This window comes from Pteronotus mesoamericanus, unplaced genomic scaffold (genome assembly GCF_021234165.1).
Source record: "Pteronotus mesoamericanus isolate MK-2021 breed Mesoamerican mustached bat unplaced genomic scaffold, CSHL_Meso_final scaffold_21, whole genome shotgun sequence".
NCBI lineage: Eukaryota > Metazoa > Chordata > Mammalia > Chiroptera > Mormoopidae > Pteronotus > Pteronotus mesoamericanus.
Window position 1 is genome coordinate 13,920,892 of NW_026555310.1, and position 15,159 is coordinate 13,936,050.

General features: G+C 35.4%; 1 protein-coding gene across 1 annotated transcript in view; it reads left to right on the plus strand.

Moving 5' to 3' along the window:
- The window catches only part of SYT10 (synaptotagmin 10), a 58,487-nt gene extending 47,372 nt beyond the window's left edge, over window positions 1-11,115 (plus strand). The window contains exons 4-7 of the mRNA XM_054590886.1: window positions 1,391-1,511; window positions 5,395-5,566; window positions 8,226-8,355; window positions 11,044-11,115. Coding sequence (XP_054446861.1) covers window positions 1,391-1,511; window positions 5,395-5,566; window positions 8,226-8,355; window positions 11,044-11,115 — 495 coding nt within the window. The remainder of the gene's footprint in view (window positions 1-1,390; window positions 1,512-5,394; window positions 5,567-8,225; window positions 8,356-11,043) is intronic.
- The last annotated feature ends 4,044 nt before the right edge of the window (window positions 11,116-15,159 follow it).

Genomic DNA, 15,159 nt, shown 5'->3' on the forward strand with positions numbered 1-15,159 from the left:
GTGCATCATTCATATGCATTTTCACTTGTCCACAATCTCTGCCCCAGTGACAGCAAATATATCTATATCAGGGCACTGTAGACAGTTTATAAATGAAACAAAGTAGGTCCTCTTTTTATCCAGGTTAATTAATAATCCTTTCATTCCTTCAGAACAAATGTACTAGGAACTAGCTATGCACCAGCCACTTCAGAAGGGTGCAAAAATAAGATACACAAGAACCCTGCTCTCCCAAACCTTATGTATGGGAATCAGGGAAACAAAAAGTGAATTTAAAAGATAAAAGATAATTTCTGATCATGGGGAGCAGGGTGAGGATAGGGCAGAAAGGGGGAAGGCCTCACTGGAGAGATGCTCTCCGAGCTGAGCCCTACATGGTGAGGAGTCAGCCATGTTTAGACAAAAAAAGAAACAAAGGAAATGCAAGCACAAACTTCATTTGTTTGAATACCTGAAAAAAAGCCTTTTGTGTCTGTGTTAAAATGAGCTGAGGGAAGAGGCAAGGTATAGAGTTAGAGAGATAGGTATGGTCCAGATCCCACAGGGCCTTATATGTACAACCTTGTAATGCATTGTTCAAACAAAGACATATTTAAGAATTAAAGGGGATGTTCTTAATAATTACACCAGAAAATAGGTATAAACCTGGAATTTCTGGGATACACGAGGATTTATAGTTATCCCACTTACATATCAGAGTAAATAATTTGAATTTTATTATAGTATAGTTGTGTGCCTTTAGATGGTTTTAAGCAGGAGAGTGAAATAAATTGCATGTATAAATAACCACTGTGGCTGCTGTTTGAAGATTAACTCTTGAAATGGGAGATCAATTTTAGAGACGAATGAAATAATCCTGGTAAGAGGTGATAGTGGCTTGAATGGTAGTAATACCATTCAGTTAAATGGCTTCTTTTCAACTGAAAAGAAAGTCAGAACTTTGACTAGCTACAAATTTTGTAGCTAGTGTAGATAAGACATTGGTTGGATATAGACATGAGGAAAAGATAAAAGTAACTGCTAGGTTTCTGACCTCAGCTTCTGGATTTATTGTGATACCATTTGTTGATTTTGGAAAGACTGACAGAGGAATTGGTTTCAGAAGATGATGGGGAATTAGTGGAATCAATGGTCTGCTTTTCACTGTATTAAATTTGAGATTCCTGTTAGAAGTCCAAGTGGAGATGTCAAGCAAGCAGCTGGGATATAGTCTCTTTTATTTCTATGCTTAGAACAGTTTTCTTGCAATGTTATTTGTATCCCCAATAGAACAGTTTAAGATGACATTTAAATATTCTTTTAATGTGATTTTTCACTCAGTATCTTCCGTTATATTTTGTTTTCACCCTCCGGTGTTTGAAATTGCTAACATTACCAATTGTCTTTCTAGGAAAGTGTAGACCTGGGTGAAATCATGTTTTCCCTTTGTTATTTGCCAACTGCTGGACGTATGACATTGACAGTCATCAAGTGCAGAAATCTGAAGGCTATGGATATTACTGGCGCATCAGGTATGCACACAATTAGCTAGTGATCCAAGGGTACATTCCCAAATAAAATGTTCCATGTACCCAAAATTATATGTAGCCATTGGATTGAGTTCATTTTTCTGTATTGGGGTACTATAAACATAGAAAAAGAGATTACCAACTAAAGGGCTCCAAATCACCTCTTTCATTGACATCATCACTACAAAATTTTTTAAAGGTGTTACCAATTAGATTGACCTTGAACTTGGGTTTCTATTTTTCTTTCTTTCTCTACTGATGCAGTTCTTTCTGAAAAGTATGTAATTTACCATCCTCTTCCCTACTTTCAGTTAATCACTTACTGATAAAAGAAGGTTCTTGGACATTAAGCCATGCATTTGAAACTTACATTAGTCTATGAGTGAGGACCATTGGAAGACATATTTAGACTGAATTTATTTCCCTTACCTGATCTGCAGAGAAATAACCAGGTTCCAAGACCACCATTTTCATTTGCATTCTTCCTACCTTTCTAACTAAAAATTGGGGCAACTCTACAGATTGAAAGAAATAATAAAGTAAATAAATGCTTCTTGAAGTTTCTCAAAGACATGCTTAAAGAAATGTCTTTTGTGCTAAGTTTGTTAGTGTTAAAGCTACATTGTGCCCTTTTATCCCTTTACTTAAATCTGCATTTCTGGAGGATTATTTATAACTGAATATGTAAGCTTTGGCATAGTTTGTGAAAGAAAACTAATGAGGGCAGAGTAAGGAGATCGGTAAGCATTTGTTGAATTAAACAGAAATAAGAAATAGTAATGGAGATATAGTAAAGGACGACACAGGAGTAATCTATAACTTTGTGGTTCTTAAGAACAAAAATACCCTCTAAATTTGCATTACCAAAAGCAGGCTGAAACTCTAAATGTTAGTGTGAAATGTTACAGAACCTCACCTATGCTGTTCTGGAACAGCTGTGGGGTCCAACTGAGTGCCCTCAGGAAGCGTGACTCCCAGTGCAAGTGTTGGTGAAAAAAGGAAAGGGGTCGTTTATTGAAAGGTTATAGTTTCAGAATAATCGCAGATTTCTGCTGGTAAGTCCCACCCCCTTTAAAACACCCAAAAACACATAGTCCTGCCCCTCTTTGCGAAATCAGACCAGTTTCGGAATACCCAGTCAGAGATACTGTCTTTCAGAAAAGCAGAAGCCCAAGGCTCAGCGGTCCTGGTCATAGTTCGGCGTTCGAGGCATCTTCCCCTAGTCCGTGCTTGGTTACACAGGTCTCCATAATTCCCAGCTCCATCAGTCTGCTGCCATGTTCTCCAGGCAGGCTTTCCAGCCTGGCTCCTCTTTCTTACTCCAGCTCTTAATCCAAAACCACATGGCGCCTCCTGCACTAAACTGCATGGCACCTCCTTACACATGCCTTGTGGCAGAGAAGGAGAGCCCTTCTACACCCTTTCAAACCACATGGCTGCTACCTACTCTCTCAGCCCTCATGGCAGACCAGCCCCTTCTCTTTCAGCATGCCCTGATTTTAAATGCTGACCCAGAACTTCCTACATGTCTTCATATCCGGCCCCTCCTCCAGTACGCTCCATTTGCCAGTCCCCCCATATCTTTGACCTTTTTTTAGTTGTCACCTTTAGTCAGGGCAAGAGTACCCCGTGACAAAGGAGCCTGTGCCTCCCTGCCCCTCCCCAGCACTGTATAAGTTCCCCCAGCTATTCAGGAGTCACTGTACAGGTACGCCTTTTGCCCTGGGCAGTAACACAGTGGTCAACTTGTCACTGTAATGAAAAGTATCCTAACCCCATATAATCCCCTTCCCCCATCCCCCAACCATGGGCTGTGGGAAATAGACTTTGCTATTTTCAGAACCCCCACCCCACCGCTTTGTACCCTGTTTCAGAAAAAGGTACAGGATTTACTAAATTAATTAAAAAATGAGGTGCAAATACAAATATGGATATCATGCTCCCTTCTGTATAAGAATGGGTATTTTTAGAATACATATTCATGTTGTTATTATTTGCCTAAATAAATACTTGAATGATCCACAAACACTAAGGGGTGGAAAGGTATGGAGACAGATGGGTGGGAGACTTCTCTCATTGTACATCTTTCTCTATCCTCTTGATTCTTGAACTATGTCCTGATTTACCTATTTCTTTTTAAATTTCTAATACATAGCTGATAAAGATAAAAAGAAAGTAAATTTTACTTTTATTTTGAAATAACCCAAGAAAAACTCTTGAGTCAACAAATGTTGAAGAACTTAAGACAGACAATGTACTCTGCAAATTATTGTTTATTCTATTCTTTCTACCGTGTATCAAAAGAGACCAAATTTTGAGACAAAAAAACAACAGCATCAAAGCTGTAATTAAGTACAAGCTCACTTTTTATTTACATGAAGCTTTTTATGGGAGGAGTGCATGCTTTGAGAACACCACCTCATTAATTCTCACAAAAGGCTTGTGAATCAACTAAGGAGCTGGTAAATTATCCTTGTCATGAGTAAAGAAATGTAGTCAGAGACGTGATGGGGGCATCGAAGGATAAAACAGGCTTGTTCCCATTGTTAATGAGAGGCCTGAGCCTGGGGGCTCATAGACAAATGTGGATCACAAAAATGAGCTTCTTCCTTAGAGTGTACTTCCTATTATTGAAAAACAAAAATAGATGGAAAACAGCCATTTAACATTGCCCCTTCACCTTGTTTTCTTCTCAGTACCCTATGTCTAGCCACAAAATACGGTTCTGTCTCATGGAGGAGATGCTTATAAAAATACACAGATACATTTTTTCTGGGGCTCAAAAAACATTCATTTGCTCAACTAAATTAATATTGCCATCATTTTTTGGCCTATTCTAAGGAAATAAGATTTATTACTACATTGATAGAAAAAAAGTCGGAGTATGACCAGAAAATAAAAAATAAACATAGATTTTGGAAACTGATTATTTGAACCATCTGCCATGCTCAGCCTAGTGGCAACACTCCCTCCCAAAGCCATGTTTCCTTTTTATAAAAAAGTAAGGCTTTTAAAGAAACTTTTAGAATACTACATTACAATATTTTCTGTATTACTGTAACAGTTGTTCTATTTAAGGTGGCAGCAAGTAAGAAAGCAGAGAGGCAGCTGGGCAGAACTTGTTAACAATTACTTGATTCCTTGGCCCATGAAAATATAGCCCAACTAAATTTTTCTCTTTGCAGTTGACATCATATAGACAATGTTGTGACAGAAACTTTCCTTGTGGCCGTCTTTAAGGCACATATTGACTTTTTTTGCATGTTGTTGAGTATTTAATAATTACTTGTAGTGATCATTCCTTCAATATGAGCTTCTTATAAAGCACAAATGCTGTGACTATTAAAATGAGACCTCTAATTTTAGTACCTTTTCCAATGTTTGAGGAAAAGTCAAGCTAATATAATTGTTGCTTTCTGATTTCTACTTATTGTGATTATATATACTTGCCTGGGTATGTATAATGTTGCTCTTTCACAGGTTTTAGTATTCTGATTCTAAATTATTTTGAAAGATTAACTTTATATAATTATTCTTACTTGTTAGGATTAAATTCCCTAGAATTCACTTCTAAAAAAATGTGTCTTCAAATAGCTATGACTAAAAAAGTATAGCTGGTTCTTAATAAGCTCATGAGTTTTCTCTGTTACATTAAAAATTGTGACATCATGTTAATCCTTTTCTAGTTCATTAAAGATAAATGCTGTCATTTAAAGTAATAAGTCTTAAAGAGTCCACTGCCCCCAAATAAGTCATTTGAATTTAAAATTGGTTATAATATAAAGCTTCATATACAACTTTTCTTATTTAGTAACAATTAACTACAGTTTTATTTACGATTTATACTAATACTTTTATTCTAACAAAATTACGTCCCCACTCCTAGATCCTTATGTCAAAGTGTCTCTGATGTGTGAGGGTCGAAGATTAAAAAAAAGGAAAACAACTACAAAGAAAAACACTCTAAACCCTGTATACAATGAGGCCATCATTTTTGACATCCCTCCGGAGAATGTGGAGCAGGTCAGCCTCTCCATCGCAGTCATGGATTATGACAGGTATGTGTATCTATCTATTTCCTGAAGAACGCCATGTTTAGTCATGTGCAAACCAAATTCTGCTACAGCAGTTTTAATGTAAATTAGAAGAGGGTGCCCTAGGTGGTGTGGCTCAGTGGACTGATTTGTGTCACAGGTTCAATTCCCAGTGTGGGGCACATGACTCGGTTGTGGGCCAGGTCCCCAGTAGGGGGCATGTGAGAGGCAACCACACATTAATGTTTCTATCTCTTTCTCCCTCCCTTCCCCTCTCTAAAAATAAATAAATAAACTCTTTATTTCAAAATTTTTTTTTTAAAATAAATAAATTGGAAGAGGGAAAAATTATTTATTTAAAACTCATTTTTTCCATGTTATAATTGTTTTTTTCTTCTCCAAAAGAAGTTACTCTTAAATTGAAGGATAGGACACCTGGGGCTGAGGAAAGAATGGGTATGGAAGCACTATGGGACACATTACAGAAAGCACTGTTGTGAAGCCTTTTTACAGTAACGACAGAAATTAAAATCAACAGAGTTTGTTTTTCCAACTGGGCTGGAATATGAATATTATGATTCTTATCAGAGCTCTGTCATTAACCAGCTGTGTGAAACAGAAAGTTTTGTAATCTTTTGGGGGTTCACTTTTCCCATTGTAAAACATTAGCATACTACGGAACTGTGAGCCGTGGGTATTGAGAGAAGAAGATGAAGAGTGGCCCTGGGAATACAGCCTCGATGCTGCCACATCAGCCTTCGTGGATTGCTCTTCCAGCTCACACACTTGGAGTAACTTTTCCTTTCATGAAATAAATTGCAAACTCCCAGGGGCAGCTCTGAAGGTTCTTCCTGCTGCAGCTGCTACCTTTACCTTCCCACCCTTCCCATGCCTGAACTATCTCCTCGCTCCGTGTATCTCACCGCCCCCCCCCCCGCCCCCCGCACCTCACAGCCCTGCTCAAGTCACCACTTCTGTGTCTTTCTTGGCTGACCTACCTCTTCGTCCTTCCAACTCTTATCCCACCTTACAGGTTCATATCTTTTCTTTGGCCCTTGATCTAAACTTCTTTTTATTGTTTCTCTTTTTATATTTATAAACCTTTTGGAAAGGAATACTGTGTATTTAACCTACAAAATTATCAGCACGTAGACCATGTCTTACTACATTTATTCTGATGATAGCACAAGTGGAAAAGAACACACAGTTACAAATATTTTAAAAGAATGCCTATTTTATAGTATCATGAAAATGGTAGTAACCAGGACCCTATAACTTAAAGAAATTAATATGCTATCCCTTGGCTCATAGCTAGCAAAATGAAGCAGTGAAAAATGAAATGATGTATCATCTATTTCAAATTAAATTATATCAAAGTTTACAAAAATAAAATCTATCATTAGACAGAGAGAGAGATCTTGAATTAGTTGAAATTTCAACTATAAAAATGTACTGCTTTCATTAGGAGCCCTTGTTCAGTTTTACCAAAAAATAACTCCTGCTGATTTCTCACAGCAGTGATTGCAGGTAGATCCAATTGAACATTTGGCGCCCAGACAACTTTAGGGAAAGAGATCTTGACAATATATAAAATAGAAAGATTAAAAAATCTTATTTTTAAAAGTATACTTATTTGGGAAACAATATTGAGAAAAACAATGGTAAACATACAAATCTATATCAATGACAGGAAGTAAGTAATGAAATGTTCTAAAATCATCTTAAAGTCTCCTTCGAGATGTCTGTCAAAATAACCCTTAGAAATGCCTTTAAATTACACTCCATTCTTGAGAAGCAACTTGACACAGTTGAGTCGACACAGTTGAGTCAACTGTCTCAGTTCACATGCTGCCTCTGCCTCTTACTGGGTGTAAAAGGGCAGGCAGGTGGGTCCCTGGGCTTCTGGGTGTTTAGTTCCCATCTCTGTAGAATGAAGTGATGATAGCAGTACTCATTGTCATGGTGTAAGGGTTAAGTGAGCCAGTGCATTTAAATTCCTTAGAACAGTATCTGGTACATAATGAGCTCCAAAAGTATTAACTGACATTATTATTTTGATTTCTTACTATAAAAACAAGACATGAATGGAAAATAAGAATGTGGTTCAATATTGCTCTGGCACTATGCAATAATAAATCAGATGCTGTGGTGCTGATCATAGCCCTGCCCTGTTTAATTATAGTACAAGCATAACATTCATTATATATCATTTGGAGTCAATTAAATATGGCCATTTATACAAGAAAGTGGGCATTAAGCTCTTGGTGACAAATCTAAGCATCATTACAAAACATTAAGCTTTATGGAAAGAACGAGATTTTGACTTACATCATTTAAAGTTAATAGGATTGCTTCCAAGAAAGAAGTCATCACATAGGTAAGCACCAGGTGGCATTTCTCATTCACACCATTTTTATTATTGTGAAATGTGCTCAACTTATGAAGCACTAAAGTGGTTAGTGTGCGCACTTTTAAAAACTCATTTTTGAATGCTGATCTTGTTTAGTAAATTTTAGTTCACTTAAGATTTTTTATTTGACCTAAAGTGGTTTGATCGACAAAATCATTTAGAACCTGTCACAAAATCTAGCGTTTTCATGATGTTTAAAATTCTGCTAAGAGGTGTGAAACTGCATTTATCTTTGAATGTTGGAATGAAAGTGTAACATTCTCTGGATTGCAGGGTAGGACACAATGAGGTCATCGGAGTGTGTAGGACAGGACTGGACGCTGAAGGTCTTGGGCGAGACCACTGGAACGAGATGCTGGCCTATCACCGGAAACCAATAACACATTGGCACCCCTTGCTAGAGGTGAGCTCTGTGATTTCCTGACTCCTGCTCCCTTTCCTATCTCTTTTGCTTAAATATTATTTGTCTGCTAATGATTCTCTGATGTTTTATATATTCACCCACTTTTTGAAAAAGAACAGATGTTGCTTTTGCTTTTGCCCCAGACTCTATCATCCTGTATTCAAAGTTCTGTGCACCTTGTTAGAGTTCAAACATCACTAAATTCTCTGGGTTTGATATTATTTTGGACAGCAAGCCCATAAAAACTGCTAGTCTGTTACTTTCTTTGCATATCCTAAAAACTTACATCAGTGAATATCATCATTGATGATGTTTACTTACATCAGAAGTAAATTCATAACTGGAAACTGAATGTTGGTGCTTATCTTTTATGAAAACAGCCACTTCACTAAACTTTCCCAGAATCTCTAAGTAGAGGTACTGTCCACCAATACAACTCAACTCATCTATATAAGAGGACAGGGATCGCTACCCCAACTCTGACCAGGAAGTAAGAGTGCTCACAGATTTTTTAAATATTGAAGCATCAGCTTGCCTGAGGTCAAAGCCTGGCTGTGCTGTGTGACTACATATTGGAAAACGTTGGGGCAAGTTACTTTAACCTAAGTTCTGCTGTTATTCTATAATAGTAGTAAACTCATAAATTAAATGCTGAATATTGAGTTCTTAGCTCTATGACACAATGTTAACCTGGATTATAATATTAGGTTATATAACCAGAAGAGATATCAATACCAGCTTCTATGAGTCTACTCAAAATTGTCAGTGTAATCAGAACACTGAATGTTGCTAGGTGGAATGACAATTGCCAGAGCCTCTTGAGGAGTCACAGAGTAAGCCATTTATATGAACTGATTAATTGAGAAGTAATGCATACTGACAAAAGGATTTGTGGTAGATGATAGAATTTATGTAATTCAAAAAAAAGAATAGTTAAGATAACCATATAGTAAGTGGATGATGTAGTGCCATCTCTCCATGGATAAGATTCTGCTTCTTGTTCTGGCACGAAGCACTGGGTTGAATGGGACTTGTTCTAGCACTAGGCACAATAAATCACTACTGAAAGTCAGTGGGCCCAAGTTCTAATCTCAGGAGTAACAAGAAATGGCTGTGTTACTTAGGATATTATAGAGAAAACTAGATGAATGTGGTAGAACGTTCCATGCTCAACAGAAGTGCACTGTCATCATAGATATCTGCTTATATATGTGTGTGTTTCCGATGTTTACCTCACTTCACATTGACAAAACAGACACACACACAGATGCACATTTACACAGTACTTTCCCCTAGAGTAGTTCAGAAATACAGAAAAGTGTATTCTCTAAACAGCTCAACAGGTCAATAGTGTGTATTGTCTAAAGTATAAAGTCCACAATACTGCTTATTATATATTTATGATCCTTTTCCTATTTCTAGTCTTTGTTTTTATTTAATGTATGAAAAGTAAATATTAATTTTAAGAATTTAGACATGAGAGTAAAATTTGCTGGGCAGGGGAACTGTGTGTTCTTATCCTTGCTCTTCTGGCTGCATAATCCTGAGCAGACCACCTACTCTGTCAACAGCTGCATTTCTCCATATTTATTGCAAATGGAAATGTACACCCTTCATATTTTTTAGGAACTGTGTAGGGAGAAATGAGATAATGTGAGCAAGAGCTTTTAATGAATGAAAGGGCATATGTAGTACAACCCAGAATATATTAAAATTACATAGGACTCTGTTTAAAAAGTACTTACACATTTATCTGATGAAGCAGAGCTGTGGGCTAGGCATGTGTTTGTGTCAGTCATTGTAGGATATACAGGAAGAATAAGCTACAATATGGACATCTGATAAAGATCCCAGGTATTTTTCTAGCAGAAGAGTATCAGAAGACAAGTAGACTAAAAGATTATGTAAATGAACTTTCTCCAGCAAACAGTTCCTTTTTTTCCGACTCCTGCACCTACTACATTCAGTGGTCAAACAGAGACCTAAGAACTGTCTGGATTTTGCACTGTGGGGAAGTGATGAGTGTATAATTATGTGTTCTGTTGCCAGAGAAAGGATTAAAATGAGAAGGGAACAGTTTGAGAGCTGGGCTTAAGTTAGTGGGACTGAGAAACTAAAGCATCATTTAGAAAATCTACCTGGATAATCAAGAGTTTATTTTGTTGCAACTAAACTTTTTTAAATAAACATAATATTTAGAAACTGTGAGAAATTATTCTTCATCTCGTGTGGCTCCCATTTGCCAAACTTAGTCCCTGTCATCTCACTCATTGCTCCTCTAACATTACTTCCAGCTTTAGAGAAAGTAAAGTGCAGTCTCTTGTATCTAGAACCTTTTATTACATTTACCTAGCAATTGCCCCCCCCCAATAGTAAACCAAAAATTATTTTACAATAAGAACTAAAAGCTTGTCATAGAATGTGAAATGGATCTGCAGTGGTGAATAGTTGTCCATACATTGCTGTTCTGCATACCATCTACGTACCATGCCCTGACTCCATCTCTTTGAGAGACTTATGTCCTCTCATGCTACCTGAGAAGGTGAGTTCTGAATGGCAGGGAGAGTTACGTATGTTTTCTTTCAGACTTGCATGTCATGAGTGATTATGCACTATTAGAAGTAGAGTAGGTACCCACTTTTCTATTTTTTATACTAGATCATACATTATGAAATTATTGTCTTTCAGTTACCTGGCCGGGCAACCAGTTTTGATAGTCAAGGATCCTGTTCATCTCCCAAACCACCTTCCACACCATAATGCCTCCAAAATAAGACCGTTGCAGTAAGGTCCCAGGACCATGCACTCTTCAGATCGGTAAAAAAAAAAAAAAAAAGTAGAAGGTTTTGATTTCCAGATTTAAAATATATCCTGGTAATGAACAAACTTGATGTGTAACTTTTCATTTACTTTTTTGTCTGTTTATTAACTTTGGACATCTCGATATATTTTACTTGAAAACAGATAGTGCTTACTTCCATAAGGCATTTTATTCTTCTTTTCATATACCTATTAGCACAGAATGTTTTATTAAGTTGTAATTCTTTGCATAAGCAAAGAAATACATTTTTAAAAAGAATCCATACTTATCTAAAAGTTAATATAGTTTATGCTGCTACTGTATAAGCTAGCATATGTCACATATGTATGGTTTTGATTTTGTTACAGCTATGTTCATTTCTTGTTATGCACATATTTCTATATAAACTTTAATGGAAATTTTGAATTTAATTTGCACACCATTAAATCTTTGTGCCATCAAATTAATGTTATTTTTCTGATAATATATTCTTTCATTCTCAGCAAATTATTTTCTTGATGAGGTTTGGCTGTACTAAACTCAAAACTTTGTCTCTCGAGCTTGTTGTTTAAAACACACAGATAAAGCTATGATTTAAAGGACCATTTTTGAATATAAATTTAAGAAGTCATGTTAGTAGCTGGAAAATGGAGGTTGAGCCATTTGGGCTACCATTTTATACTGTCCTAATGTTACATTACTTCACACATCTGTTACACTGCTTAACTGATATTTTTAAAATTCTAACAATCTTAATCTCAAATGTAGCATTAGTATTCCCAAATGAATAGAATTAGAAGTTGTTCATTTTTTGTGTTTGTAAGGTTTTCAAGTACTGTGACGTGTATTTTGTGACGTGAAGCTATCATGTAGATCCTGTATTTCTGACAGATTTTACTAACAGACACCAAAGGTACAATAAATATCTATGCTTGTTGTCATTTAGGTTGTACACAGTAATGGTGACTTTCAAACCCAATCAGAAGTTAATTGTTAAAACTGAGTATTTTCTTAAAGAAAGGATGACTTATTTTTCAGCAAATTATAGAAATATACCATAAATAATATAATGTCAACATTTAATAAAAATAAACAAATAATCCTGAAGGCCCACAGTCCTTTCATGAAAGGCATTTGCCTTAAATAAGGATCAAGGATCAGTCTGCTAATGGTAAAAACTATGCAAATGTTTTTACAAGACAGAACTTTCTTTTAAATTAGGTCAACTTTCTATTGTATTATTTCTGGGCCCTAGTAAAAAGTACCCATATTGAATAACCCCAACCTTACTTTTGAGATTTGTACTGTGCATAACGCATATTTCAAGTTTATCCCAAAAGAGGAAGTTAAAGAACAAAACAAAAGACAAGACAATCTGTACTTAGAATATAAAAACACCGTCAGAATGAGAAATTTTTATCAACAATTATAAAAATTTTATGTTAGTAAAATCCCATATTTCTAAATAATAAAATTTAAAAGCCTTGAAATTTTGTTTATTAACATATTTCTTAATGATGTCATTACAGTTAATTAAGATGTAATTTACACATTTAACATTATAAAGGGAAACACTATTCCCTGACATTTTTCAAATGCCAATTACCATCCTAATAAAAACCAGTATTCCTATCTAAACTTTCTAATTGAAAATAATAGAAGAAATCTCTTTGAAAATTCCTGGCTACTTTATCAAGCCTAAAAGAACCATTGCTGTAGACAGAATCACTGAATATGACACTTCCATTTTGGAATATATTCTTTTTTACTGGAAAATAGCAATTGTCAAATGGGAAGACAAAGTTATCCTTTTGATAAAATGATGTTTTTGCAGAAATTCTTTCATTAGTAGATATAGCTACAGCTTACAATTAATTAGTAAATATATGCATATTTCCTAAGTATGTGTAATAATTATTTTCATCTGTAAACCTATTTTTAGGACTTTTATTTATTCTTAAAGTTCATGTTTTTCTTTGCTTCAGACAGAGAAAAAGCCAATGCTTGTGGTGACAAAAAATAATGCAGTCAGCAAACCAGGAGACTTTAATATGGGGATTGTAGATTAAAAATAGTTTTTAAGTTTTTTTTTAAATGTTTACTAGGAATTATAATAAATTTAGCAAGCCAAACTACTTGTTAATCCTGTGAGAAAGACTAAGGAGAGAAAACTCACCTCACCACAAGTCACCTTTCATGCAATACGTGAGGGAGATTTACACTCATTGATAAAGCACGATCATTTAAAATGATAGTTCATGTTATAAAAATGCAATCCTGCCACTTTATAATACAATGCATCCTCACTCTGCACAGCCACACATTCATGCAAATATAACTTACCCTCTTTCTACTCGTGATGGAAAATGGAATGTGTTTAATTTCAATATTTCAAATAAGGTTTGATGTCACAGATTTCCTCCACTAATTTGTGTGGGACAGCACATTTTAATGACAGCTCTGACACATGTTGCAGCTTAGGTATATAATGAACACCTAAATTCAGGGATTTATTCAGGGACTCGCCAAACTTAAGTCTAGGAAAAAGGAGCCAATGTTGATTCATTAGCATAACAATATCGATGTTCTTTTCTGGTTATGTATGAATGTATGTATGTATGTGTCCTACCTGATTCACTAAGTAATCAGGAAAATGAGGAAACCGAATATGAAAGAAGCATTAGTGTTTGTGAAGTACTAATCTCACAAAAGTCTAAACAACTGATGCTTTTTTTTTTACACTGGTTTCTTAAAAATATTTTTTTTGACAATTTAAAATTGGTTTTTTGGGGGGCAGGGAGGGGCTGTTGTCAGGCCAGCCCTGTTGCTGGTACTTTATTTACACATAAAACTCATGGTATTCATATATTCACAGCTGAGTAGAAATTTAATCGGGACTCTTGCCGGGGAACAAGAGACAGGAAGGAGTAGCCAAGCACCCACTTTCTTAGGCAGCTTTGGGGAGTGTATGCCTGTTCTAGTTACTGCAGGGAGATCACAACTGATCAATACTGACTCAGGGTTTAGATAAAAGCAAATATATTTGAACTTATTTGGTTATGATATTTAATTGACATTTTCACCTGTTTATTCTCCTGTAATGTTTATTATTTTAAAATTTTGCAGACTTGGTAAAGAACTATCAATGTCTTAAGGCTTTCATTTAATGATTAACTGTTTCAGAAATGAAAAAGCCAAACTTCCAGTCCTTTGTCAGCTTTTACTATCCATAAAACAAAACACAAGTTATTTCAGGGTGAGTTACCAAAGAGCCAGAGACTATTACAAATAAAGGGACACACAATCTTAACATTGAACACATGGTCATTTCTTTACTTCTTTAAAAAGAGTATTTGATATTATATCAGAATGAATATTTTTATAGAATGGAGCCCCATCTGAAATTTTTTTGCTACTGTAGTTGTGATTATGACCAGATAATTTAATAACCTGATAATTTTAAAAAACTAGAGTTGATAGGATTTAAGAGTCTTTCAGCCTCTATTAAATCTAAGTGAAAATATAGGGATCTCTTTTCTTCACAACTTGTTCTTGAAGCAAATCCAGTTGTTCCAAGGTACTTTAATTGATGTAAACTTTTATTGTTTTTAGGCTAAGGATTTATTGCTGCCAATAAGAAATGATACAAAAGTGTGGAACATAAAATAATATAGAGTAAAAAATCTACATAAATAAATGGTAAACAGATGTGTTAAAGCATGTGGAAATAAACATATTTGAATTCAAAAGTAAAACTCCTTTTTAGTGAAAAGTGAATCCTCTAATACTGTTCAAAAAAAACCCATGACACAGTACTTTAATAGTTTCTCAGTGACATGGCTCAGGATATGATTCATCTGAACCTACTATGGTCCATTATGTAAAAGAAAATAGTAAGTTTCTATTTTACATGTGAAACAGCAGTAATTAAACCAAATGCTGTTTCTAATACATTAGTCAGTGATACTCCTTAAAGTAAGAATTTTCTGCTTCATTAAAAGACT